The sequence below is a fragment of the Trachurus trachurus genome (assembly GCF_905171665.1).
Source record: "Trachurus trachurus genome assembly, chromosome: 9".
In the NCBI taxonomy this organism is placed as follows: domain Eukaryota; kingdom Metazoa; phylum Chordata; class Actinopteri; order Carangiformes; family Carangidae; genus Trachurus; species Trachurus trachurus.
The window spans coordinates 32431098-32458264 of record NC_139895.1 but is presented as its reverse complement, the minus strand read 5'-3'; the positions used below and the strand labels follow the sequence as shown (position 1 = coordinate 32458264).

Sequence of the window (27167 nt, the reverse complement as noted above, 5' to 3'; positions counted from 1 at the left end):
GCCGAGACCCCCTGCAGAGAAGCCACGGATAACTCTGAAACTTCTCCCAGCCCTTAGTCAACATGAGGGTGAGTAGATAATGAGTGAAATTTCAATTTTGAGTGAACTATTCCTTTAATTTAACATTTGGATAACCTGACCACAAGCTATAAAAGTCCAAATGGTAATGAAAATGTATCAATATTTTATAAGATGTTTAGCCTACCTATGTGGTTAAGTTTGTATTTATCTAGGCTATTTTTTATTTATTCAGGTTCATCATTTATGGAGAACATTTCCTGAACTATTTGTGCTTGCTCTGCTGGGTTTTTTCTTTAGAGGCCACAGTAGCCTATTCCAACCAAAAAATGGACCAAGAAAATATCATTAACCTAATGATTAGGCTAAATAATGTGCTTTGTAAACTGACACCAAAGTAAAGAAGAAAAAAAAAGGGACATTTCCTAGTAGAGATTAGCCTATGAACTAGCTGGCAAAATTATCAATTTAAAAGGAGTCAACTGGAAGAAAGTCATTCAGACACATGGGGATAATGCAAGCTTCAGTAGGGGGATACAATTTGCCAGTTCTCATTTGATCATAAATTGGAACCCCACTCATGCATTTGTAGCAACAGTAACCAAGGTACTTTGTTGCTAAGCAGTCACCTGGAATTGAATCATTTTCAAACAGAGCTGTCAGTGCGTCCACATAAAAACACATTAACTGACATAAGCTCACAGTTTACAGGTAGAAACAGTGACTGTGATTGTTCTTCAAAGATGACAGATGCCAGGACCCCTCCTCTGAGGCGCAGGAAGACCCCAGGTATTTCAACAGTCAGCTGAGCCAGTTAGCTTATCTAGCTAGCAGCCTGTTTTCAATTTTATGTGATCTGTAACTTGTTGGTCTTAGTGGGTAACGTTACACACTTTTCAAACCTTCACAGATTAGGAGACCATACTTGATGATAACAAAAGACAGATCGCACAATATCTCTCTTCTGATCTTATGTGTGGTGTTCTCCGTAGTGCACACCACACACTAACCCAGTGGTTCCCAACCTTTTTTGGCTCGTGACCCCATTTTGACATCACAAATTTCTGGCGATCCCGTGATCATGTGCAGTCACGTGATCATGGCCATCAATCAAGATGTGCCAGCTCAGATATTTTTATATGCTGCATTTTATTTGAACTCTTTATATTCAAGAAAGTGAAAGCATAGAATACAGTTGTTTAAGATTGTGTGTGGTGTTTTTGATCATAATGTTAAAAATAATAATAATTAGTTTAAAAAAAAAATTATCAGTATTTAAAAATAAAAAAAATTACTAGACATTTCAGGTGACCCCATTTGAATTCCAGGCAGCCCCACATGGGGTCCCGACCCCAAGGTTGAAAAACACAGCCCTATGTTCCCACAGCCCTATGCTCCAGCCTATGCTCCTACATTTGAGATTTATCACATGGCGCATCTGCTACGTGTTGAAAGATGACTATGGGTGCGATGTTATGGGAACATAGGGCTGTGGGAACGGATAGGCTACATGCTGTCATTCTGACATCCCACCAGTCCGACATGCCATCGTCCCACCATTCCGACAAGGCTTTAGCCTATAAGGAAATGTGCGTTAATCAACGGTGACTTGTTCCTACTTCTCTGGACTCTATCTATCTGGCCTGTCTATCCTCTACTTGGTCTTTTTTACTAAACTTAACCAACACCTTTCATCATTGCCTAAGCCCAACCAGTGCAAAATCTTTTGGGGGAAAAATACGCTATTATGGGACCACCGGGCCATATTTTCAGTGAAAAAAAAGTTAGAAATGAGGGAACATAGGGCTGTGGGAATATAGGGCTGTGGGAACACAGGGCCTAATTTTCTGTGAAATTTTTTTTTTAGAAATGTGGGAACATAGGGCTGTGGGAACATAGGAATGACCCCATATCATGAGGTAGGCCGTTGAAGTAACGTTAGTGTAGTAATGTGTTTGTGCAGTGTTGGACATATACTTTCAAAAACTAATTAGTTATAGTTAGTAGTACCTTCCCCAAAAAGTAACTTACTAACTGAATTACTACATTATAATAGTAACTAATTACCAGGAAAAATGGAACTAACTGGAATTAACCAACTCAGTAGTCCTGCCTGTGCACACTTTTATGAAAAAGATTTTATAAGGCAGACAGAGGAATACTTGAGTTCCCTAATGGTTAGTTCCAGATAAACGCCAATAACGACGGGTAATGGCCCATTTTATTGTCAGTAACGGTAACGACATTATGACAGGGGAAAAAGTAACTTTTTAAATTAATTACTGAATAAAGTAGTGCTGTTAATAACGCTGTTACTCTGGTTGTGGGGCAGTTTCAGGAGCTCTGAACCACTGCAAACGCTCAAGTTTTTTTCTACAAAGTCTCATTGTGTGATGAGCATATCCTTTTTAAGGTCATGTCGTCTTCAGTGAACAAAAACTTTATCGCACTATATTGTATATGCACCCTCATAAAACTGCCATCAAATGAAATGTCCTCCATAAAATAACTCACGGGGAGACACATTAAGCAGCCTATAGCTCATATTAAGATCTCTGAAAGGCTTGATAAAATTCTGTTTGTATTTCCAGAGAAACGCAATGAAGACAGTCCAACAAAGCAGGTCCTGGTTGGCAATGACAAATGTACTGCAAAACAAAAGCTGTTGTCCCTACTTGGACATCCGCTGGAGGTAAAACTTATTGTCGTGTTGGCTTCCTGTTTCTGGCTTAGTTTGTCTCTGTTCTCACAACTGCACCCACCAATCATGCCACTCATCATTGATTTTTATCTTTGATTGTGACACATACTTCTTTTAAATGTGGAAGTTTAATCAAATCTAATCAGTTTTGTCTTTATTTCCCTGTTCTTTAGAAAACACTTGAGCAAGAGAAGCAGAGGAAGTTTGTTCTGGTCAACGAGCACAACAGACTAATCCAGGCTGTGAGGGAAAAAGAGGCCAAGTTAAAGGAGCTCCAGATGTCACTGAGTGTACTGAGCCTCCGACCTGTAACTTACAACAATGAACACTCACTGAAGCAGGTAAATGTGAAAAAAACAAACACAAAACACGCAGAAGAAAATTCAATTCAAAATTCAAAAAAGATCTTGGCAGGCGTTCCTTCAAAGTATTTCTAGTAGACAGATAAAAAGTGTATACTATGAGGGCACGGGCTCTCTATATCATCATGTATGCTTTCTAAGACATATATTTATTGGTTTTTGTATACATTAACATCCAACACTGCATCTTGAACATATGGCAGTAATGAAAATAATAATGGTAATATAAATAATACTGAAAAGGACCTAAATAAATAAATAAATGAAGATTAAAAAAAACAAAGACAGACAAAACATAAATTAAACCCCACTAGTTAGTCAATAAATTACTGCACAAACAATATTAAATAAAAACAAATAAACTAAAATAAAATAAAAAAAACTGTATTCTTAGTATAGTACTGTATTTTCGAATTATCTCATTGTCCTATTGCCTCCTCCATATCCCCATTCTTTATCAGTTTAAACCAAACAAGGAAGATGATAAGCCAGCAGAAGCACTGGACCTAACTTAACAAACTAACACAGAGAGGGAACACATTTCAGACTACACTGCTGTGACATCCTACTGTTGTCACATCATCAATGATTGGACTTTTCTTTATTTTTTTATGTCAGCGTATACGCCAGCTGGAGAACGACCGAGAGAGGGTAAAGATGGTGACCACAGAGGAGAAGAAAATCCTGGTGACCTATCACCATGTTTATGAGAACCTGCAGCAGGTGAGTTATGGTAGCCTACTTTAAACTGTACATAACAGTTTGTCTCAAAGGGCTTTACACAGCAGCATAACATCATCTACCACACTCAGGTACTGCATGTAAGAGGGGAATGGTCATTTTCACTGCAAATAATGGGAGTACAGGTTATATTGCTAAGTGCACCAAAGGTGGTTGGAGAATTAGCAGGAAAAAATGATCATTTTAAACTGTCTTTAAAAAAGAGCAAAATCATGAACACTACAGAGATCAAACAGGAACAAATATCTATATACATCACTTCTACTCAGTAACTTCAAAGGTATAAAAATTTTGACAAACAAGTTGCAGTGTCCAAGCATTTAAACAGTGAGTAGGCTATAGAAGGGATATTCACATGAGTTGTGTGAAATACTATATGAATGAAATAATAATCTACAACAAATTAATTCAGACAATTAGGGACCAGGCCAAGATTAATAAATTACAGTTTTTCTCTGTTGGTTTGGCTCATTTCTTGAAACAGAAATTACATTCTTAAAACTATAAGACCATTTGGCCAAACAGTCTTACAGTTCTGCACACCATTACAGCTCACTAGCAAAAGCGCATATCTCTCCCAAAACTGTTCACACATGCTTCAAAACTAGATTCCTTTACCATGTAAAGTGTCAGTACCATCAAAATGGCAAAGATCTTTCTCAATTGCTTTTGGCTCATTTGCATTCACTTAGTGCTTTTACCAAAAATAAACTGGATGGTTCAGCATAACACCATGGATGAGCTGCAGAACCTCATATCTCTCCCAAAACAGTTTACCTATGTGTCAAAACCAAACTTCTTTCTCATGTAAGTAGTCAGTGCCCCCAAAATGCATCATCCCTGTGGCATTCTGTGAGCACTGCATGTCAAAATGCTTAGAGGTTTTGTCACTATGGCAGAGACGTATAAAACCTAAGAAAAGGACTTTACAGTAAGAGCAGCCTCCAAAGTTTGACATCACACACACTGCACTCATATTGCCAAGGAAATTGTAACCATTCACTCTGCGACCTGCCTCTGCCATTGTGAGGCCATGATTGATGACGTGGTCTGTAATTGTGGCCCGAATTTCATCAGGCACAACTCTGTGTCTTCTTGCTCCTCGGCCTCTTCCGCCTATTCCACCACGCATCCGCACTCCTCCTCCTCTTCTTCTTCCTCCTCTTCCTCTTCCTTGAGCAGGGAGTTGCTCATGATAATTTTCTTGGCCAGGTGCCTCCATGTTTATACTGCAAAAGGTACAGGCCCTAGCCAAGCTCTATGTATATATACCTATGATATATACGCGTTTGGCAGCATTCACAATCATAGACAGCACCAGTCAGGTAGCTAAACAGCTGATTGATTGGTCATCTGAGATGTAGGAACTCCTCCTTCGTTAGTCAAGTTCTAATTTCACCTGACTGTCAATTACTGTCATGAATTTATGAAAGAAGAAATTCATATGGTTTTCATGGTATTAGCCTACAGTATGTTGACTAATTTTGACAGTTGAACAGACTATTGTGCATATGATGATTTACACAGTGAAATCATGCTGACATGTTTTGGAGAGAGCAACCATTAGACTGAGAATCAACTAATCAGCTTAGATCAGCAAGATCTATTCATTTGGAAAATGTGCTAAATGTATGCTCATTGTGCTAACTGTAGGGTACTTGTACATAACCATTTGCAAAGATGCACTAAGACACTTTGAGACATGTACTAAGACATTTGCAATTTGATGAAATCAATGAGAAATGCCATTCTGTTGTGAACATTTGCAAGGTGGTTAGGAGATTTGTCCATGTTATTTTGAGAATGTAATTTCTGTTTCAAGAATTGAGCCAAACCAATAGAGAAAAACTGTAATAAATGTCCTCATGTTGAGTTGAGTTTTCAAACAAAATGCCTGTTTATTCTTACTGTCGCTGCTTATCTGAATATTGAACCACACTCGAACATTCTAGTATTAAAGCAACATGTTTTTCAACCTTAAAATATTGTTTCTTAACTCAATGAGGTGGCACTGAGATGCAGCCCTTTAAAACCACTCTCTGTTCAGCTCATGTTTTGCATTTGTAATGTGGTTAGGAGGTCAGCGCTATAAACCAGGCCCTGGAACAGGAGGAGCATGCACTTGCCATTGGACAGGCGAAGGCGGACAAAGCTGTCAAAACGCTTGGGTCGGCAGAAGCTGCTGCAGACGACACACTGGTAAGAGCTCTTGATGAAACTGGAGTTTGTAGCCATAAGTGTTTTTTATTAGTGTGTGCTGTCATCGGATAAAGTCTATGGTTGTGTATTACAATAGGGCTGGGTTTTAAAAATACATTGTCCGATTTTCACATTGATCTTCATTTGAGATATCTGATATCAATTCATAAAATCCTTTGATCCATCTTTTCAAGGGGACATATTATGGAAATATCACATTTTGAAGGCTCTTTAACATATAGCTACTGTATTTGGGTGTTTGTCTTGCCTTTCGGCCCCTAAAATGTGAGAATTGACAAAATAATCTGTAATGTGTAGACTCCCTAGGTTGAAATCCATGTGGTTTTATGAGCTGTTCCCTCATTGTCTGGCAAGTAGAAGGGGTGGGAGGGGCAAGCAGAGGTTCATTTGCATTTAAAGGGACAGGCACTGAAACCAGTCGTTCTGAACAGGGCTGTTTTGAACAGATGAAAAAAAGTGCAGTGATGTTTGTGGTATTTTGCCCAAAGCATGTCATAGACATGTCTTTAAGACACCTGGGAACTATTTTAATTAGTGGAAAAGGGACATAATATGTTTCCTTTAATGCATGAAATTTTCTGTTTTCTCCTGTTTAGTCTCACACGAGATCACAGAGCAGTGTGATCTGCTGTTTACATGTCACTGCTGAAATGTACACATTGATTGGAGATGCACTGTTTGTTTCTGGAGTTGGTCATTTTAAATCATGTGCATTCATGTCACTGTTTTTGGGTCAATTTCTAATGTAAATATTAATATTCTTCATAATGCACCAGGTCAGAGAGTTCCATCTTTGTAACATTGACAGCATTATTGAATCTGAAATGTCTCTAAATGAGTCAATGTTGAATTGGATTGGAAATCGTATTGAATCGGGACCTTGTGAATCAGAATTGAATCGTTTTAGTAAATCAGTAGTGTTTCATGTGTTACATGAAATGACATTCACACAAAATAAACGTTTTGTAAATGTAAAAACACTGCACCATTTGTTTTAAAATTCCCTCTGGAGCCCATTGGAGTTATCATTAGAGCAGTGGCTCCCACACTTTTCCAACTCGGGTCCATGTGAAAATCTCAAAAATGTTCCCAGCCCATAAACAATGTGCAGGCCAAATAATGCGTTCTCAGAGCACTCTTATTTTAATGATGAGAAAAACAAAACAAAACAATGAAAAGCGTATTTAAACATTTTTAATGTTTTATTTTATTTTTTTAACATTTAAGACATTATTCACATATTCTTATTTTTGTATAATTACTTTTTTCCCTAAAATCATACTGTTTTGAAAATGAATTGACGACCGACAGGTTGGGAATGATTGCTTTAGACTGTCAAACCTCAGTGATGGTTTTAAATGAGAGAATCTGCGTAAGCTCCTGTTTGCTTGAGAAACTAGAGACGACTTGTACATGATCTCTGTTCTTCTCTGTCTGTCCAACCCATCAGGGCAAGTTGGTGGAGGTGGAGCATGCAAAGATGGAGAAGAAAAGAGCTGTTGAGCTGTACGAAGGAATGGAGCTCAAAAAAGAAACAGAGAAGTTTGGGTGTCTGAGCTCAAGAGGACAGAGCAGGCAGACTGAGCGGGTCAGAGCAGAAAATGAATAATATGAATCAATTTGTATAGAAGTGATTAAGGTTCACTTAATGCAGCTGCTGTCTGTCATTTTTCACATGCAGGAAGAAGGGGAAGCACAGTCTGTAAATTCTGTCGAAGGTACAGCTTCAGTATTTCTCCTGTCCCTCTGCTTCAGTGCTGTAAACCTAAATAAGTTATGTATCTTAATGAAGTTGTTGTCATGTGCCTCCTCAGACGATCAGTGTTACGACACCAGCGCTGCCTCAGAGTGCGACATGAACCTGGTGGAGGATATGGAGCCTCTGAGTGAGGCTCTGGGCTACACCGATGTCCAGGTACGGTGGCCACTTCAGGTCAAATCACATTTATATTAAGTCCATTCCACTTTATTTATAAAGCACAATTTTAAATAAACACAAATGTTTCCAAAGTGATGTAACCTTTTAACCGTTAAAACCTTTAAAAGCTTTTACAGTAAGATACAACACAATAAAACAAAATAAAAAGATAAGAGACACAATAAAACATAATAAATAAATAGACTGTCCACCCCTGATAAAATATCTGTTCAGCTGACCTGAGAGATCGGCTGTGTGTGTAGGGGTGCAGAAGCTCAGAGAGTTACGATGGGGGCAAGACCATTTACAGATTTAAAAGCAAATACAATAATTTTAGAATGAATTCTTAAATGGACAGGTAGCCAGTGGAGTGAAGCCAAAATTGGTGAAATGTTCAGCATCAGTAAAGCAGTTATAGATGTATTTTTTTCCCGTAAAAAGAAAAAGGGGGATCATGAAATCTGCACCTCCACATCTCACTAATTACAAAATACCTTGTCATATCTGAAAAAAGAGGAAAAAACAGGTTGTGGTTGTATGGGGTGAAAGAACAACAGGAAAACCACAAATTGCAGCAATTTCCTGCAGGTGTTGTAAAGGTTGCTATGCACCAAGATTCTCTGTCCAGCCAAGACAAATGAATAGTAACACTGAATGTTGTTGGACAGGTCCAGACTAACTGTCTCCAGTCTTCATGCTAAGCTAAGTTAATCAGCTGATAGCTTTAGTTTTATATTTAGAATTCAGTAAGAAAATCACAATAATGTAATGCTTTTTGAGTGATTCTATTGGCCTGAGGACAGTCCATCTTATCTCTTTCTGCGGCACGCTACACAACTTTCTAATGATGCACTGTGCAAAAAAAAAGAAAGAAAAAAAGTCTTTGGCTACATTTCATGGTAGGTGGTTAATGCCACATTGGTTACAGTGAAACCAAACACCTCATTATTTGTATATGGTGTGACCAGAGAGCTTTGTTAACCCACTGTTGTGTAGCTGAATCAGGTGTCTCCTGTCTGTCACAACAGAAGCTGGTCAACAAGGTGGTGTCTCAGCAAGCCACCAAGGAGCAGCTGACCTCTGAGAAAACCCAGTATGATGAACAGATTGAAGAGGAGGTCCAAGTCCTGGCTGATCTGGACCTCCAGTACTCCAAGGCCAAGTACAGTGAGAAAGCTGCTGCTACAAGGTGCCTAATTATATATTCTTCATTCATTTAATTTGTCTGCATGGAAATTTAAGAGGAACTACTGTATGTAGGATTTTTACCTTAACTAATGTATGTTACATTTTTACCTTAGTTAGCTTCAGAGTCCTAGTGCTGGTTAAATCAATGACTTGTAACTAGTTCCAGGGAGAATGGAGGCTCTCTGCCTTCCACCTAGCGTCTCTTGGCTGAAAAACAACTTTGTAAGATCAGAGCCTCCGACACCGCGACACAAACGCGCCCCGTAACCCGTAATCTCTTGTTTATACACATTGTGACGTGTATATGATAAATAACGTTATCCACCGCTTCATGGATTGATTTCTTGGCATCTTCGTTGTAAACAAATGCACATGGAGGAGAGGAGGGTTAGTGAAACAGTGGAAAAGTGACCAGACTTGCATATTTCCTCTGAGTATTTGCTTCATGTGTCATAATGTTACATTATTATTTCATAGTGTGGTGAATGTGCAGGTCAGAACTTCTCCAGGAGAGTGTTTTGGAGTTGTTGGATTGTGTATTTGATGAGTTTGATGAGAGACAGGGCACCTGTACTGTTCACCTCTATTGTGTTCCTGAACCTACTCCTATGACTATAGGGATTATGGCAATAGGCAAATTTGCCAAAATGTTGAGCTATCCCTTAAACATTGTTCTATACCATTTTTTTCATGCTTGTGTTGAAATAAACAGCTCAACCTTACCAAGTAGCTACCTGACCGTGGAAACATCATTGTTTTTGAAAAGGGTATAAAAATGTAGTCTCGGGGGGTCGCGTGGCGTAGTGGTTAGAGCGGGCGCCCCATGTATAGAGGCACAGTCCTCGCTGCAGTTGGCCCTGGTTCGAGTCCCACGTCGGGCGCCATTTACTGCATGTCATTCCCCCTCTCTCTGCCTCCCCGTTTCCTGTCTGTCTCAACTGTGCTATCCATAAAATATACTTAAAAAAAAAAAAGTTTAAAAATGTAGTCTTGTAGTTTAATACTTACAGTACTTTAGTAACAATATTAGACATAATGTTGGACTGACTGACTCCATGGATAAGTAACCAATGCAGCGTGTCTCCTCATACCACCCAGTCTGTTGTAGATGTTAGGCTTGCCACATGCAGTGAGCCATCAGTCTGGATTACTGCATCTGTCTTTGAGCTCACATGGCAGGTGGTGGCTTAACACCTGTGGCTATATGATGGATTTGGTAATGATGATGATGATTACTTGAAAGCGTTTCTTCTGATATTAGACCTGACTGATGTCTCTGCTAATTTCTTTTGAGATGACCCCACACACACACACACACACATACATGCACACACCTTGCAATTCAAAGTGTCCTGTCATTCTGATATGCTCTTAATCCATCAGAACAGCTGGGACAGGCAGAGTTTTTGCAATGATGAGAAATGACAGCAGTAACAACAGAATGAAGAATTGTGACACTGTCAAATAGGGGCAATGAAGTTTGATCATATCATGCAAAACATTTATGAAACACTTGACATTGCCATGTCTTGTGGTTTATTTTGGAGGGTTGGGGCGTCTTACAACATGTGTGTTTTTTTCTGAAGGTTTGACGAGCTGATGAAACAAACAGAGGCGAAGCTGAGCCAGGAGATGAACCGTGTAGCGCGACTCCAGGCCTGTCTGAAGGAGTCTCAGGACCTGTTGGACAAAGTGGAGTGGGGCGTCGACAGCCTCTACTTCAGGATGAGCTGTGTGTCCGTGGAGGTCTGGAGCAACCACATTCCTCTCTCAAACTGTCCCAACATGTTTTAGTCTGTCAGATGCAACACCTAAATGTTACTGACTATTTGGTAACAGTTTACAATAAGGGTCCCTTAATTAACGTTAGTTACAGTAGTACATTATTAAGCATTAATATATAAACTAATGTGTTATGTAATGCTGAGTAATGCAAACATAATGATAAGTAATTACTAGGGCCGGGACTTTAACGCGTTAATTACAATTAATTAATTACACAAAAAATTACGCGTTAAAAAAATTAACGCATTTTAATCGCACTTATTTTGCACCGCGGAACGTTTCTCACTGGATGAGTTTCAGGCGTACTGATTACACTGGAGCACAATCATCTAACAAGCCGCCGACACTGATCCTATAATGCATCCATGCACTGAGCACACAAGGGAGAGAGGAGGTGAAAAGAGACAACAACACTGTTACCTGGCCTCAGCCTCATCGCTAACACACAGAAACCAGTAACGAGTCAAAAAGCCGCTGACATTGATCACTGCCTGAGGTGTTTTAATGCAGCCTGACGGCAGCTCAAACCGACCCCGACCAAGCTTTGATAAACAAACCGGACCCGCGCTGGTTTACAGTATCGTGCCGTATTTTAGCCGGTCGCTACCGGAGCTTAATTAAAAAAAAACAAAAAAAAAGCGCTTGATATGTGGTCAAGACGTAGCTACAGACCTGTCACTGTCCACGGTGCATTTCAGAGCTGTCTGTCTTCAGACTGTCCTGACCCAGTGTTTCCCATTAGTTTGGGCCTGCCACAGTCTCACAGAAAAAAAAAAATTGGGAAAAAATTTTTTGGTTTGTTTTTCTCACATGTGTCTACGTGATCTCTGAGCTCTGCCTGCACATCAGTTTATGCTACTGTGATTTAAGTAGCCTAGTTAAATACTACAGTAATCATCATAGTGTATTGGCAGGAAAGACCATTTAATCTGTATCAAATATCGATTAATGAATTAATCGATAATTTGCATCCCTAGTCTGTTGGTCTTGGTTAAGTACCACCTTGAAAAAAAACAATGTTTTGTTGCTTAAGCTTATGAATTCAGTCATTCAATGGTATACTAAAATCCATGGGGGAAAAAATGCTTCTCACTGTTCTCAGGTCAAATATTTATATGTGATTAAAATGTGATTAATTAATTACAAAGCCTCTAATTAATTAGATACATTTTTTTAATCGAGTCCCGGCCCTAGTAATTACATTAAATTTATTTTTTCAATTATTTATTGTTGTTTTTTTACAGACAACTGATAAGATATGAAAAGAAACACAATCTGTGGGGTAGCATAATGAAATACTGCCTTTGTTATCTTTGTTTTCACCCATTAATCCCCTTCCCCCCACCCTCCTCTTGTTGTTGAGAGTTGTTCACTCAATCAAAACCAAACAAACAATAATATTAAAAAACAACAACAACAACAACAACAACAACAACAACAAAACAAAACCAATAATATCCCAAAGCACTCACTCATACATTATTCATTCACTCACTCACTCCTTCTACCCTAACCCAGAAATTTCATGACCACACACATAGCCAGTATGTCAGTTGCATGCACATTACATGTACATTTTATATGTTTTATTAGTCAGATAGACAGGAACCAAAGTGCACAGGAAATAAGCAGTTCACTGCACAGCCAGAAATTTAAAAAAAAAATACAATTCTTACTGTCACCAGCCCTAAAAAAAAATCTAATTTTGCCATGCTTTTAGGAATAACATGTTGTATAAATCAGGCTGTGGATGATATATCAACAATCCCCTCTGTAAAAACCTTCAGAATATAGACAGGAATAAAACTGGAAGGTTTGGTGTCTGTAAGTGCTGCTGGAGTAGAGATTGTGGGCTCATATTATAAGGAAAAACTAATTCAGGAGCTCTGCTGTTCCTTTCTCTTCAGCCTGGTATTTGGCTGCACTTTCTATAAAAACAGTTCAACATTGGACGATCTAACCTCCATATGACCGCGATCAGCTGAGACAGAGCACAGTGGATGTGGCACTGATCAGCTGTCGCAGCGCACGTGTGTATTTAACGGCAAAAAAAATTGGAGCGATCAATTTAAAAAAAAAATTTTGCCGTTAAACACGTGCGCCGCCAGTGTCGTAATCCAATCGGTTAAGATGCGTTCACACCGGACCTTTTTTTTTAGAACGAGCGACGAGTTTACATGTTAAGTGAATGCAAACGAGCGATGGAGCGTTTAATCGCCAAGGCGAAAAAACGCTGGGGCTCGGAGCGACAGCGACGGAGCGATACGAGCGACAGCGACGAAAATAAAAGCTCCGGTGTGAACGCACCTTAAGCGCTGGGAAAGCAGCGCTGAGAGCGCTGTCAGAGCTGAAAACGCGTCTGGTGGACACAGCCCCTTAATCGCCCAGGCGAAAAAACGCTGGGGCTCGGAGCGACAGCGACGGAGCGTCGGAGCGTTTTTTCGCTCGAGTCGCTCCTGCCGCTCTAGATGAGAAATCCCAACTCTCCGGCCGTCAGTCGCTCGTCGCTCAGCGCTGATTGGCTGCCGTAATCCTGGTGGTGCCGGTGTAAACAGAGACACATGGCAGTGGGCATGACGTCATCGAAGCGAAAATGCGAGTCTGTGGCTCTGTGCCAAATTGACAAGCGGCTGCAGCTGAGCGACGGAGCGTTTTTTTTATAGAGCGACAGCGACAAAAATAAAAGCTCCGGTGTGAACGCACCTTTAACGAGCGTCGGTTACGGTCAGTCTTTAGAACTTTGGCTCAAATGGTTCTAGGCAAATGGATCTAGGCTCCTACAGCTGGCAAAGTGACAATATGAACCGCTTCAAAAACAAAAGTGAAACTTAAAAATGCGCTCGCATGGCGACCCAGTAACAGACTGTCTGTGTATCGTTGGCATGGAGACAAGTTCCGATATACACATGTTGACCCGACCAAAACACATACTGATGAAATAACAGTTCGGGGGCCACAAATAGGTGGCCGGCGGGCCGGAGTAACGCTGCCTTAGACCCTCACATCCACTGAGGAAAAACTCCCAGGAAAACTCTTAACAGGGGAAAACCAGGGTGTTTTTCTCCTTTTCCTATGTTGTGATTGGCCTATTTATGTCTCGGTCAAAGACTGTTTTTGGTTGAATATTTTCTTTTTTTCCTGATCGAATGCCTCAGATGGACTGTTACCAACACTAACCGAGTTCAACACCTCTTTGACTGTTTCTCAGGGAGTTCCCAGGGCTGAGTGTTCTGACTGCATGGAGAAACTGATGGAGATCAGAGCCTCCCTACCAACAGTGCTGCAGAACGCATCGACGCAGTCGCCTGAAATCAGTGGCCTGGACCAAGATACGGTGCAGCTAATCTCAATTTTTCCGTCTGCTCTCTCTCTGCTTGGCTCGGGTCTGATCAGATCAAGGCTTTGTAAGAGGGACGAGCTGAAGCACTTATCTAATCGCGGCTGACACAGGGCGAGCCAAGCACACACAGAAACATGACATAAATAGTAGATTAATACATAAATAAACTAGAAAATTTCCTCTGGAAAATTTTGATAGGACCACGGGGGGGGGGGGGGGGGGGGGGGGGGGGGCTACTGCCGGGCATACCATCTCTGTCAACATGGGAATCAAACCCACGATCTTAAGGTCAAGACAGAGCTGATCAGACAGACACATGATCATCTTTCACTCAGCACCGATATGGAGGAGCTGTAACCACAGTCAGTCACCTGTGTGCTGGTGTTTGTGTGTGTCTGTGTGTATCTCTTTAATCACATGAAGTTACCTGTGTGTGTGGGAGAGGAGCGCGCGCATACGCGCGCATGTGTATGTTACCTGTGTGTTTTGGTGTGTGGGTGTGTAACTGTAATCACATGAAGCTACCTGTTGGTGTGTGTGGCTCCAGGTGGATTGTTTATAAACATGTTAACGAGCTCCAGGTGGATTGTTTATAAACATGTTAACGAGCTCTGGCCTGAGGCTCAGAGGTTACCACGGCAACTTGAGGTGGTTGCCAATGACGATAGAGGCCCCTCAGGCTGAAACAGACAGAAATGTCAAGAAAAAGAGCGTTTTTCTGCCTCTGCACTGGTCTCGCATTTAGGCTTACTGTGACAAAATGGTAACTCCTATCAGATAAAAACACAGATCAACAGTGCTGTAAGAACTTCCTGGAAAATTTGGTACGATTTGGTGTTTCTACAGTAAATATTTTGGAGACACTGGCGATTTTAAAACAGGGGTCTGTTCTGCTTCTCTCAGAAAATCTTTGTATTGGATTCAATGAGGAGCAGAGACAGACGTGGCCGCACTTAGAGGCTGACAATTCAAATTCTGTAAGTCTCTCTGATATTTTGAGCACATGGTGAGAGAGATAACAAGATTGTCTACAAATTTGGAAAAAATCATGTGTGTAGAGTGTAAATTGTGTCCAGGAAGAGTGTGGAAAGAGATTGGCTCTCTGGGCTTTCTCCCACTCTAACTGATGATGTCACGCACTCTAACACGAACGTTCAATACACACCCATTATAATCTCATAATTTCTCCAAAAATGATCATGGTCATTGATCAGTGATTGATCAAAAACTATACGACCTATCAAAACGTAGAATAATACACCAATACACAAGATTTGTGTCTACTGTTTAAAGTTCAAATCTCTGGAGTCTCTAGGTGAAAGTATGCTTGAGCAGTAGACGTTTGTAAAACTCCAATGATTGTTCTTTTTCTGCAGCTATTTCATAGCTGTAGGGCCAGTGCCCGGTGCGATGGCCCGTGGCCCTAATAATTAAATACACACAGTGGGTCTCATTCATGACACGTGAGTAAATCTGTGTGTAGATTTGCACATAAAAGCTCACTCTCCTAAAACTCTACTCCGGATTCATGAACGGTGCGGGAAACTCAGATTTGATCGTAAACACGTGTGTAACTTCATGAATGCCAACCCATCGTAAACTAACAACACGCCCCCGGTGATCAGCAATTAGCATAGATCTCCATACATGAATAGCCATATAAGGAGATCCTGACCACCATATTAGGAGGTAGGTGCATCCTGCTCACCTGCGGCCATGACGCAAACGGGGAAAGAGGGAGAGAGAGAAAAAAAGAGAGATCACGGATCGAAGTCATTTTAGGTGAAGTGGAGTCCAGAAAAATATTTAATTCTCTTCTGTTAGTACTTAGTGGTGTGACTTGGACAGGTCAAATGCGTGGAGGGAAGAAACAGATTTAGTGAATTAAGTATCATTGGTTTATTAAAGAACGTTTAAGAAGTAAAGCCAGAATAGTTCGATATGAAACATGAAAAAAAAATAAAAAAAAACACAACTACAGAGCTACAGCAGCGACGGGAGGAGGAGGCTCTTCACAGCCTCAGCTGTAGAGGAGCATGGTTGTATCAACACATGAAGTTATATAGGCAGGTTATATTGTTACAGAAGCACCAGCCGTCTGTCACAGCTCCATCCAAACCGGTGCCGACTGCGCTGCTACGCAGGGTGAAGTGTGCGTCCACCGAGCGTATACTGTAGCAACACAAAAAAGTTTTTTCCGGTTTTATATCAGATTATTATCATCATTAGATGGAGCCTTGACGTGTTTGTGCGTGTCCGATCCCTAAAACGTCTCTCTCTCCAAATATTTCTAATTGTTTGTCATGTTTAAATTACGTGTTTCAAAGGTGTCGGCGTATTTTGAACATGATTGAGAGTAATACGGATTAAAATTGTAATTTTCAACAGTAACAAGCAGTATTTATTTGCATTCCTACATTTACACAAGCGCTACACACAGTCCGGAGCAGGTGTAGATTTTGTGAGTAGCTACGAAAAAATCAGCACTACTAAAAGATTGATGAATGCGGAAATCCACGTAAATTTGCGCTGCTCAGGGTTTACACACAAATCCGTACTGCTCACGTTTCATGAATGAGACCCAGTATGTGTAAATGAGACCTCTATTATTACATTCACCCAATTAAAAAAAGATATAGGGGTCATTTCATAGGTTTAACAATCAGTCTCTTGAGTCTGGTTCATGTGTTACAACATTTTCCTCCGTGTCCTCTCCTAGTTTGTCGGCTTGCTGGAACGGTACTGTGCGACAGAGATGATGAAGAGACCATCCTCCTCTCCAGGTGAGGATCAACTCAGTCTTCCTGCAGCTGTCTATTACTGTTAAAAGGCTAACTGTATGTTTTGACATTGCTACGTAGGTGGCGTTAGCATTGACAGCAGGAAACACTGGAAGTTTAGCGTCAGACCTATGTTAGTGAAAGTTGACTGTTTTATTTTAAGCTGGGTAGATGCAGATGGGGAGCAGGGAAGGAAATTATGATTTCTTTCCACTGTCCACAAAGACATAAGGTCACCTTATGTTTATCAGTCATGCACTAAGCGACGGTTTCTCTCCTCCTTTTATTCACACCATGATGATGCTGTTCTGTGTTTCGTATTAAACAGTGCACAGTAATTAGTTATAGTTACTTGTTACTTTCCCCCAAAAATAACTAAGTTAGTAACTGAAGTACTACTTTATAAAAGTAACTAATTACCAGGAAAGTAACTATTGTGTTATTATATGTCAAATCACTTCAATCAAATAAGTATGCATCGCAGAGCCTGCCTGTGCGGAGGAATACTGAGTGAGTTGGTTAGTTCTAGATAAAAAGCTTTTTTCCTTATTTCGTGACGGGACTTATTGAGTGAAGTAACGGCGGATTTTATTGTCAGTAACGGTAACGGCGTTACATCGGGGGAAACAGCAACTTTTGTGATTATCATTCACATATCATTTTTTAACGCCGTTGTTGCCATCACTGGTATTAAATTATGTGTTTATTTAGTCAAGGTTGGAAGATAGCCTTCTGTCTCACAAAACCATCATTCCTATTCTCTATGCTTGTAGGTTAGAAGCCCAACAGCCTGTTCCAACATTATTAAAGCACAACTAAAGAGCTAATGACAATGACAAACAGTTTAAAAGCTGCTGGAAAAGCTGCTGTGTATTCAATGGAAAATAGGATCATCTTAAAGAAAGGCTCAATCTTTCTACTGCAACAATGTTGGCTCAAAGGAAAGAGCAGTAATCAGCTTCCCAGTGTTGGCTCTCCAGGATAGAGACAGGTGTTTTAAAGCCAGGCCTGACGTCTGTGCGGCCATCTTGACTGAACAGCTTTCTCTTTTTATTACATCTCACAGACGCTCCCCATCTGAGTGACGAAGAAGAGGAGGGCTGCCCAACGCGGGATGAGATCAAACGCCACAGCATTAAACTGATTGAACTGCAGCAGAGCAAGAAGTCCAAGAAAGTGAGGATGTTGTAGAGATGTTGTAGAGACACGGCGGGCTACGGAATGAGGCTAATGAAATAAACAGGAAAACAGCAGGATGTTTCTGCCTGTGTTGACTGTGTGATTGTGTGACACCAATCAGTTGGCTTTATGTTCATGTTACGTGGGGCAGTAGTGCAATCCACAGTATAGCACCACATCAACTAGTAATATTCAAATTCAAAATGCAGGAACTGCTTCTCTAGACAAAAAAAAGAGAAAGAAGTAAGTGAAGCCCTTGGAATTATCTTCATTTTTATAAATTATTATCATGAATGTATCTTCACTTGTGCTCAGATCCTCATCTAAATCACAATCTAAAGTCTAGTCTCTTCAGAGTACTTGTGGTCAATGTAGATGCAGGACGGAGATATAAAGACGATGCTTACAGCCATCAGGCTTTTTAAGTCTTCTGCAAATGGAAGGTGTGCTGCTTCAATGAATTTTCCTTTGGAGATTAATGAAGTCATTCTTACACTCAGTTTTTGTACCATCTGCAGTCAAAGCGCCCTTCCACACCCTTCCACACTGGTTGCTAAATCAATCAATCAATCAATCAATCAATCAATCAATCAATCAATCAATCAATCAATCAATCAATCAATCAATCAATCAATCAATCAGTTTGCTTCGTAGCCTTTAACTTATTACTTATTTTACCTGTTTAAACTTCACACAGATGAAAACTGAATATAAGAACTTCAGAGAGATTGTCTTGTTGCCCTTAAACAACCCCACCAAGAAGAAACCAGTGACATTTTTTTTCTTTGCATTTCTTTTACCCTTGCGTGAATCATAAGCACAATCTTTTTTTTTTTTTTTTTTTTTCAACAGACCTTGTGGTTTCTAAAATACTGATCTCTACCAAACGGTTGAGATGTCACTTAATGGTTTAAGTACAGAACTTCATACAAATACCAGGGACAGTAGATTAATTCACATAAAATGCTAATTTATGAAGAAATAAACAACAAAAAATGTCTGGGGCATTGAATACACTCTATTTCTTTCAGTATGCCACAAAACACCTCTGGTTTTTATTACAACCACGAAAAATATTTCTTTGAACAAGGAAATATTGCATTTCTAATTCTCCCACCTGTACTGTGTCTGTGTTAAAGTGCAACAGCATATAATTCTCACATTCAATACACTTCTGATTATATGCAACAGTACAAAACATTCATTTTTGCATTCAAATAGGAAAAGAAAATCCTGCAGAACAATAGAAAAAAATGTAATTTCTTGTTTTAATATCTGAACATCTGTGTTGGTGCACCAGCAGTCACATTTCTGGTAGATTTTATAGCAAAAAAGTCAATTTTACTTACATTAGTTTGATTTGCTACATTTACCATCAAGTGACAAATCAACCATTTGGTTGAGCATGTTTTAAAAAAAAAATTTGACATTTAATTTAGGTTTTTAGATGATATCATGTGACATAATTCTGTTTAGTAAGGACTCTAAAACACAGAAAACTATCTGTACCTTTCAAATTTTCACAGAAAACAGTCAACATGTTGCAGATGATTTTTGTGTTTGGGATTTTCTGGTTGTAGGGGATGTGAAGACCACTCAACCGAGTGGTAGAGATGGCTTAACCAGGTTGAACCAAGTTAGGCACTCAAAAAGCTTCCAAAGCTTCAAAAACACCAGGGGCCTCAAAGAGGGTGTAAAACTGCTACTAAATGTTTGCGTACGGCGAAAAGACGAAAATGGCGTACACCCAAAATATTTACACCTTTTTCAGATCAATCAAACTGTGCGTACGCACAACTCTCCGCAATAAATCACACCGGACCCACACCGGACCCAAGAATGGTGCGTGAACACACCTCTTACTCCACCCCCGGAACGCCTATATACAACTATATATGGTCAGCACGTGCATATTTAATTAGCCATGTGCGCTCTGTGGAGCGGCAACAAAGTGACAACAAAGTGACAACGAGGTGGGCGGAGGACGGGGGAAAGAAGCGGAACTTCTCCGAAAGCGAGATACACGGCGATATCGGGCAATAAATCAGTCAGAAAAAGTATCTTGCATTTTAATAAGCTACAATAAGAACAAAAACCTCCCAAATCTCAACAAAAGGGAGCAGAAAGAAGAATAATCTTATGTAATCTGCCCCTTTATCCCAGAAAATCTTTTTTTTTTTTTACCTAGATGTTAAAACAATGTAGCCTAAAGCAGGACGATAGTTACCATTACTTTGAACGCCTTTCCACTACACAGTTACAGCTATACTGGACTCGGTTTAGGTCATTTTCCATTACAGCTGAGTCCTTCACAGTTCCAGCCCCGTCGTCTTGCTCTTTATTCTCTCCTCTCGTCAGCTCCAAATGCACCTCGTTAACTCCGGTGACAGAATAATAACAGTCTCAGTAGCTGCAGATCAGTGTGCGCTGCTGCCAATGTGTTTTTAAACTTGGATGGTTTGATCCTTGTCGGACGTCACACTAGAGTGTGTATAAGCAAAAAAGCAAAATCCTCAATCCGCTCTGTTTATCAATTAACATAAAGCCTAGTGTTATTATAGAGCGGGTTGGATTGCCAGCATCAACGGTCCACCACTACCACAATTACTTCAAAAAATCCTATGTGCTCTTCTAAATGTACTCCGCGCTCCTCTCTCCCTCTCACACTGCAGTTCTCTGACTCAGCAACGGTGTCGCCAATTCCTCCTGTTCCTCAAAAAAGGCGTAAATCACGGTACGCCAGGGTCAAAATATATGGAGGTTATTTTCTATCATAAATCAAGAGCATATTATGTTGATTTGAGAGCATTACTTTTTGATTTGACGTTCAGAAAACTCTGCTCTCATATTCAAATTTACTCTGCTCGCGCTCAAACTATGTGCTCGATGTTTAAACCTGTGCTCTCGGATTCAAAGTTGCCCTGCTCGTGCTCAAACTGTGTGCTCGCACTTGGTCACAGCTGCCTGCGCAGAGTGTTTCCTCTTGCGCGGAGGAAAGTCCTGCTCTCGGATCTCTGCTCTGCTCACGGAGTTTCTGTCAACTGTCAACCAATAGAAGACCGGCTACTGTTGACCAATCAGATCATCCCTACTTCTATGCTTCTTTGTGGGTGCGTTCACTGTAATTCAAGGAGCGTCACATACGGGCGGGCACTCTTTCTACCGGGTTTATCTATTTCCGCCCCACAGGCTGTTAAATGTGGCGGCTCCCTTTATGTTTTGACAACTTTTGGAATAAAATATCAGTTAATTAATACACGAGCGCCCGTGCTTTTCATTACAATAGGTAGCTATATAAACATAAACTAGCAGTAGTAGCGGATGGGTGCCTTATGTATTTTTTTTTTTTTTATCCACGTTCATCGGTATATATGTTTTATAGTCTAAATGCCAAAAGACACTTGTAAGTGCTGTGAGGGTACAGTGGTTAAGGCAGATGACAGTAGCTTTTTTTGTTGATCATGGGACCGCTGGTTCGAATCCCGGCCCTGCCGGCACCCTCATGTTATGCTATTTGATTTTTATGATTTTTTTTTTTTCATTGAAACGCTTAACAAGAGATGGTGGGTTACCATGCGTGATTAAAAACATGATGAAATGAAAATTAAAAAAATATGCCATGATGATAATAATTTTGGTGCGTGACACCCGGGGGTCAAAGCCAGGGGGCGCACTACTTTGGATCAGTGCTTTCCCAAGAAGAAAGAGACTGAGTGAGCGGGGAGACCATAGATATATATAAGAAGACTAGATGACTCACCCGCCGCTGTTTCCCAATGACAAAGCGTAGCCAGTACGGCGGCCATCTTGGGACGGGCAACTCTCTCCCTCAGAGCATTAAGCCTGTGGTGCATGTTCTGCTATAACGACCATAACTTGCTCAGTTTTTGTCCGATTTCAAAACGGTTTGATCTTTTATGAACGTCTATGCAGTTATGATGCAGCATATTTAGAATCACGAATCATTTTAATCATGTATTTTTTTTGTAAAAGTAACATTATAGGGACATTATGCAAATAGTTAAAGTAATAGCTACATGCTGATTTATTTTACACAGAGTTATGAATCGTTTTTTTAGTGAAGATGACTGGATCACCTATCTACTGCACTGTTCTGCAGCCAGAGTCAGAGCAAGTTGCCCGTTCCAATATGGCCGACTGTGAGCTACGCCTGCGTGTAGTCCGATCCACCCCCTTGGGGGAGACAGTCACCATGGCCGACCGAAGTACTCAAGTAAGTTTATTGTTTCATGTTGCCAGATACCTACTATATTGTACCTCTTTCATCTTTTTACAGTCTATGCTTTCATATCGTTTCAATATAGACCAATTGGGTGACATAATCGTTAGTCGAACATCCGTCATTACTGCGGTGTCAGCTCCCAGTCAGTCAGCTCTGGGCTCTGTGTGCGAAGCGGCCGTTTGAATGGAAGCGCCAAAAAGTGGACTTTTTCTCTTCTCTAGATAAGTCTAGGAAGGCTGGGAGGACATGTGCCGTCCTCGGCTGTTCTAATATCAGCAGAATACAACAACTTTAGACATAACGCAGCCCCTTACTTTAGGAGGACTGTCCGTGTTTAGACCGTAACGTGTGAACAGTAGCAGCCGCCGCCGCCGCCAGCGATGCAGCCAGCCACAGCTGACCTGTTGCTACCTGGCTACTCTCCTTTCTCATCGTTACCTTCACATCGTAGTAATGGTCTAAATATCTCACTGACCCCTTCAATATGATGTGATGGGTGTCTAAAAGCCGGTGTAAAATGTGTCTGACCCACCGGAGCTCAGGTCATTTTGACCATAAATCAGAGACCTGTATTGGGCGTTTTTCTGGTCATCAGAGGCCAGCTGATCAATAAAATATTATTGAATATCTTAAAGCGTTTTGGTAGGGGTTCCCCGGGTCGGGTCCTATCACATTGCAGAAATTCTATACAAATTCTAGTGTACAGCATGATTCGTGAGATACACATGAAACTAATGTTGCTCAGCATTTCTCTGGGTCCAGTCATTATCTGAACTGACATAAAGTTAAATCCTACATCTACAGAGAGACTCCATCCAAGAGGCAGCAAGACATTTAATGTCTTTGCTGGGCAGCCACCTTCAGGATGCCAACACAACACAACCACCGATGACGACGACAACGACAACAACTCAACAACGGACACAGACACAACCACAGACAGAGACTCAGCCACCAAGAATACAGCAGGAGATGGCCAGGTTAAAAAAATATGTGAACAGATTCATAATTTCTTGTTTACACCACTCACTAAGTTATGCTAGGATTTGGCTAAATGAATATGGCTTTATGTTTGTCCACAGGTCATTTCCTGGCTTCTTTTCTAAAGCCCCAGCAAGAGGGAGAAAAAGGTTCAGAAGTCCCTCTAGGGTGGTCACAAATACTGGAAAAACTGTAACCTTGCAGTTTTACCTGATGAACAAAAACACTGACAGGACCCCCACAGCCACCACAGATCTCAGTCTCCTCCTTGCTGGGATGGGGAGACGAACAATCTCAATGCCTGAGTCTGCTGACCACATGGAGGTAAATTAAGCCAACCTGGATATATTACCAAGTGTCTTTTCATACCAAACCAACTCTGATTTAATGTATTATTGAAATTTGAATGCTTTCCCCTCTAGTATATATATTGATATGGATTAAGCTTTGCCTCTATCATACAATATGGTTTATATATACAGATTTCAAGACACCTGATTGCCCAATATCCCAAACTAGGATCCATCCTAGGAGGCTGGTTGCTCTACAAAGCTCTAGGTATTGTATACTTACCTTACTGTCTAAAAAATTTGATGTTGTGAATAATTTAGTTTCATATATTATCATATATTATAGTTTATTCTTCATTTATTTCCTTATTGTACTTTTCAGGGGGATCAGGACAACGCAGACTGACTGTCATCCCTCCCGAGGCAGAGGGATACGATGGACAGTTTTTAAAAAACATCACTGGAGGAGGAAAGAATATGATTTATATTCTTCCTCTCCAGGAGGAATTGAGTACTTCCCCGCTGCCACATGACGCAGTGGAGTTTGAGAAAATGCCTAAGGCATCATGTAGGGTGTGCGGGGCAAACATGCCTCTACAGGTTTTGGCCGCACATATACAGTCATGTGGGGAACAGAATTCATCAGAGGATGATATTGATTTTCAAACAAGGGTAAACCTGTTATATTATTTTTCATTCTTCTCATAACTTTTAAGAACAATATTTAACTGTAACCTAATATATTTTTTAGTCTTCTTCTCCTGATGTGACGATTGTTGCAGAATCAGGGCCAAGTACCTCACCACCCATGACACCGAATTTGGTAATTCAAAAAAAGATTTATGTCCAGTTCTATAAAGATACAATTGCCATGCAACAAATAGAATATATTTAAAGAATTTAAGTGGTCTTTATGTGTTTCTGCTTTTGTATTTAGGCTACCTGTCCAGTGTGTGGACAGGAGTTTCCACGTGAAACTTTAGAAGTTCATGCCAGCTCATGTGGAGACAGGTAAAAACAGATGTATTGTTTATTTTTCTATGTAACAGATAAATGTGGTTTAGAATAATTGACAGGGTCAGGTAAGTATTGGATAGCGAAATTGTTAGCTATTAGCTATTAGTCTCAATGACATGAATTAAGCAGTATTATCAAAATGTGTTATCTTAATTCCATTAGAATCTGAATAAAAAGCACAGGTTCCTTTTTTTATACATTCTACAGTAGAGTAGAGAGTAGATAATACCTTTTTTCATCCCTAGGAGGTAAATTCAAGCAACAGCAACATAACTTGTACTCTTTGAAGTTGTAAATATAGTAAATAGAATGTTCATTTTTAATTATTCTGTCATGCTTTACTTGACAGTCTGGAGGAAACAGCCTCAAAGGGGGAAGACATGGAGACATCCACTGGAGGAGAAATTGAAAAGTATATTTAGAGTTTACAAATGCATTGTCATTCTTTCATATTTTCAAATCCTACTGCATGAATCTCCAGTACTCCACAGCATCATCAGAAACAAATTCATAGCTTCTATCCGTCTATATTCATGTTTCTTAAGTTGCTATTTCAGTTATTCAACTTGATTTGTTAATGATACGTGTAAATTACTGAAATCATTTTTTGAATGGGCCAGAAATACTTTTGAAATGTGTGACATTCAGATGTATTGAATAGTAACCATGCACAGTATACAATCTAGTAATAAACAATTTATTTTTAGCACCAACCACATCAATTATATCAAAACTATGTTAAAATGATTTTCAGCAATGACACAAATAGCATGTCATATGAATTATAGTTTTTTTTAAAATCTTCATAGACATATGAATTGAATGAAAGATGTTAGTCATACTTAACAACTCTTTTGCTTTCCTTCTACCTGTCTAGTCTGGATGACATTATTCAGGCAATCCAGGATGCCGTAGTCACTGATGGGAAAACCTTTGATCTCACAGTGTCAAGGCAGAACATGGTAGAGAGAGGGCTACTGCAGTGGCAACGACAAAAAAAATCATCACCAGCTAATCGGCTTAAAATTCACTTTCTGGGTGAGGCTGGTGTGGACACAGGAGCTCTCAGAAAAGAATTTCTGACAGGTAGGTGTAAAATATAAAGACATATAAATTAAATGTTAATGTTCTATTGTTACATAAATGTTATTTTTAAAATATTGTAATTATGTTAGATGTCTGCGCATTTTATCAGGAAATGTAATATAATGCAAATATTTTAGGGATGATCGAGGGCATAGAGAAGAGATTTTTTGAGCAGGGCACGCAAGGGAGAAGACCCATGTATTCACTGTCTGATTTGGACAAAGGCTATTTCAAGTATGTACATACCTCACACACAAAACAGTCATCTGTGCCATATCAAACAGTTGTTTATTCTCACATCCAGCAGTTAATGATTAACATTATTATTCATTTGGAGTCATGTTTTTATCAACTGATAAATGCAAATCCAATATTCACTGCAGCAACAACTTCAAGCAAGTTACATAATTAAAATTCCAAATAATAAAAAAGTGTTTTTTGTTGTTTTTTTCCCCAGGACTGTAGGAGAAATATTTGCCGCAAGCTTGGCCCAAGGGGGACCAACTCCAAATTTTCTCATGCAGTGGTGCTACCATGTGCTGTGCACTGGATGTCTGGATATAGAAAATCTCACAACTAAAGATCTGGGAGATGAGCATGCAGATGAGCATATATATCTGTTATCAAAGGTAAGAACATAAACACTTTGCTTAACCATATTAAAAAGACCAGTCTGCAAAACTGGTGACCTGACATAACCTTTGGTCAAATATCACACAACTCTCATATCACAACACACATATCATTAAATTAAGATAACTTAATGTGTACATTGACAGCACACAAGATGTTGGTTGTCTATTTTCACTCCAGGTGGAGGTGGCCAATGAGGAGACTATTAAAGATCTCACCCAGGACATACTGAACTGTGGATACACAGGACCTATCTGCTGCGAGAAGAAGGATGACATCATTCGGTATGTTAGAGGTGCTTCTACTTTATGCACTGTATTTATGTTTGCAAAAAATATACTCTTGACCCAAAAAAACTACAACTGCACACCTCTGTTTTTCTCTCTTTGTATCCAGTCCTTCCTTTGGCTCCTAAGCCATTAAAGAGGAAATATACAGGGTTTTTAGCTTATCTATGCTACATTTTTACTTCAGCTTTTGAGTAATTGTGATGGCTTAATAAATGACTTGTAACTTGTTACGAGGGAGAATGGAGGCTCTCTGCCTTTAACGTACACGTCGTAACCAGTAATCTCTTGTTTATGACACATAAGACTACACAAATATACACATTGTAACATTGTAACTTTCTCCACCGCTCTATTGATCGATTTCTCGCCGGCTTTGTTGCAAACAAATGCACATA

The 27167-nt window shown here is 40.0% G+C and overlaps 1 protein-coding gene across 1 annotated transcript; it reads left to right on the top strand.

Moving 5' to 3' along the window:
- Positions 1 to 761: 761 nt before the first annotated feature.
- Positions 762 to 26897, top strand: LOC310991068 (coiled-coil domain-containing protein 183-like; the record flags this gene model as incomplete). The annotated part of the gene is made up of 15 exons (XM_083978638.1): positions 762 to 807; positions 2610 to 2710; positions 2893 to 3060; positions 3700 to 3804; positions 5899 to 6021; positions 7493 to 7630; positions 7724 to 7760; positions 7857 to 7957; positions 8989 to 9149; positions 10735 to 10894; positions 14142 to 14267; positions 16993 to 17056; positions 18120 to 18229; positions 26663 to 26766; positions 26879 to 26897. The coding sequence occupies 15 exons, from the start codon at positions 762 to 764 to the stop codon at positions 26895 to 26897; spliced, it is 1563 nt and encodes a 520-aa protein (XP_083834764.1).
- Positions 26898 to 27167: the final 270 nt, after the last annotated feature.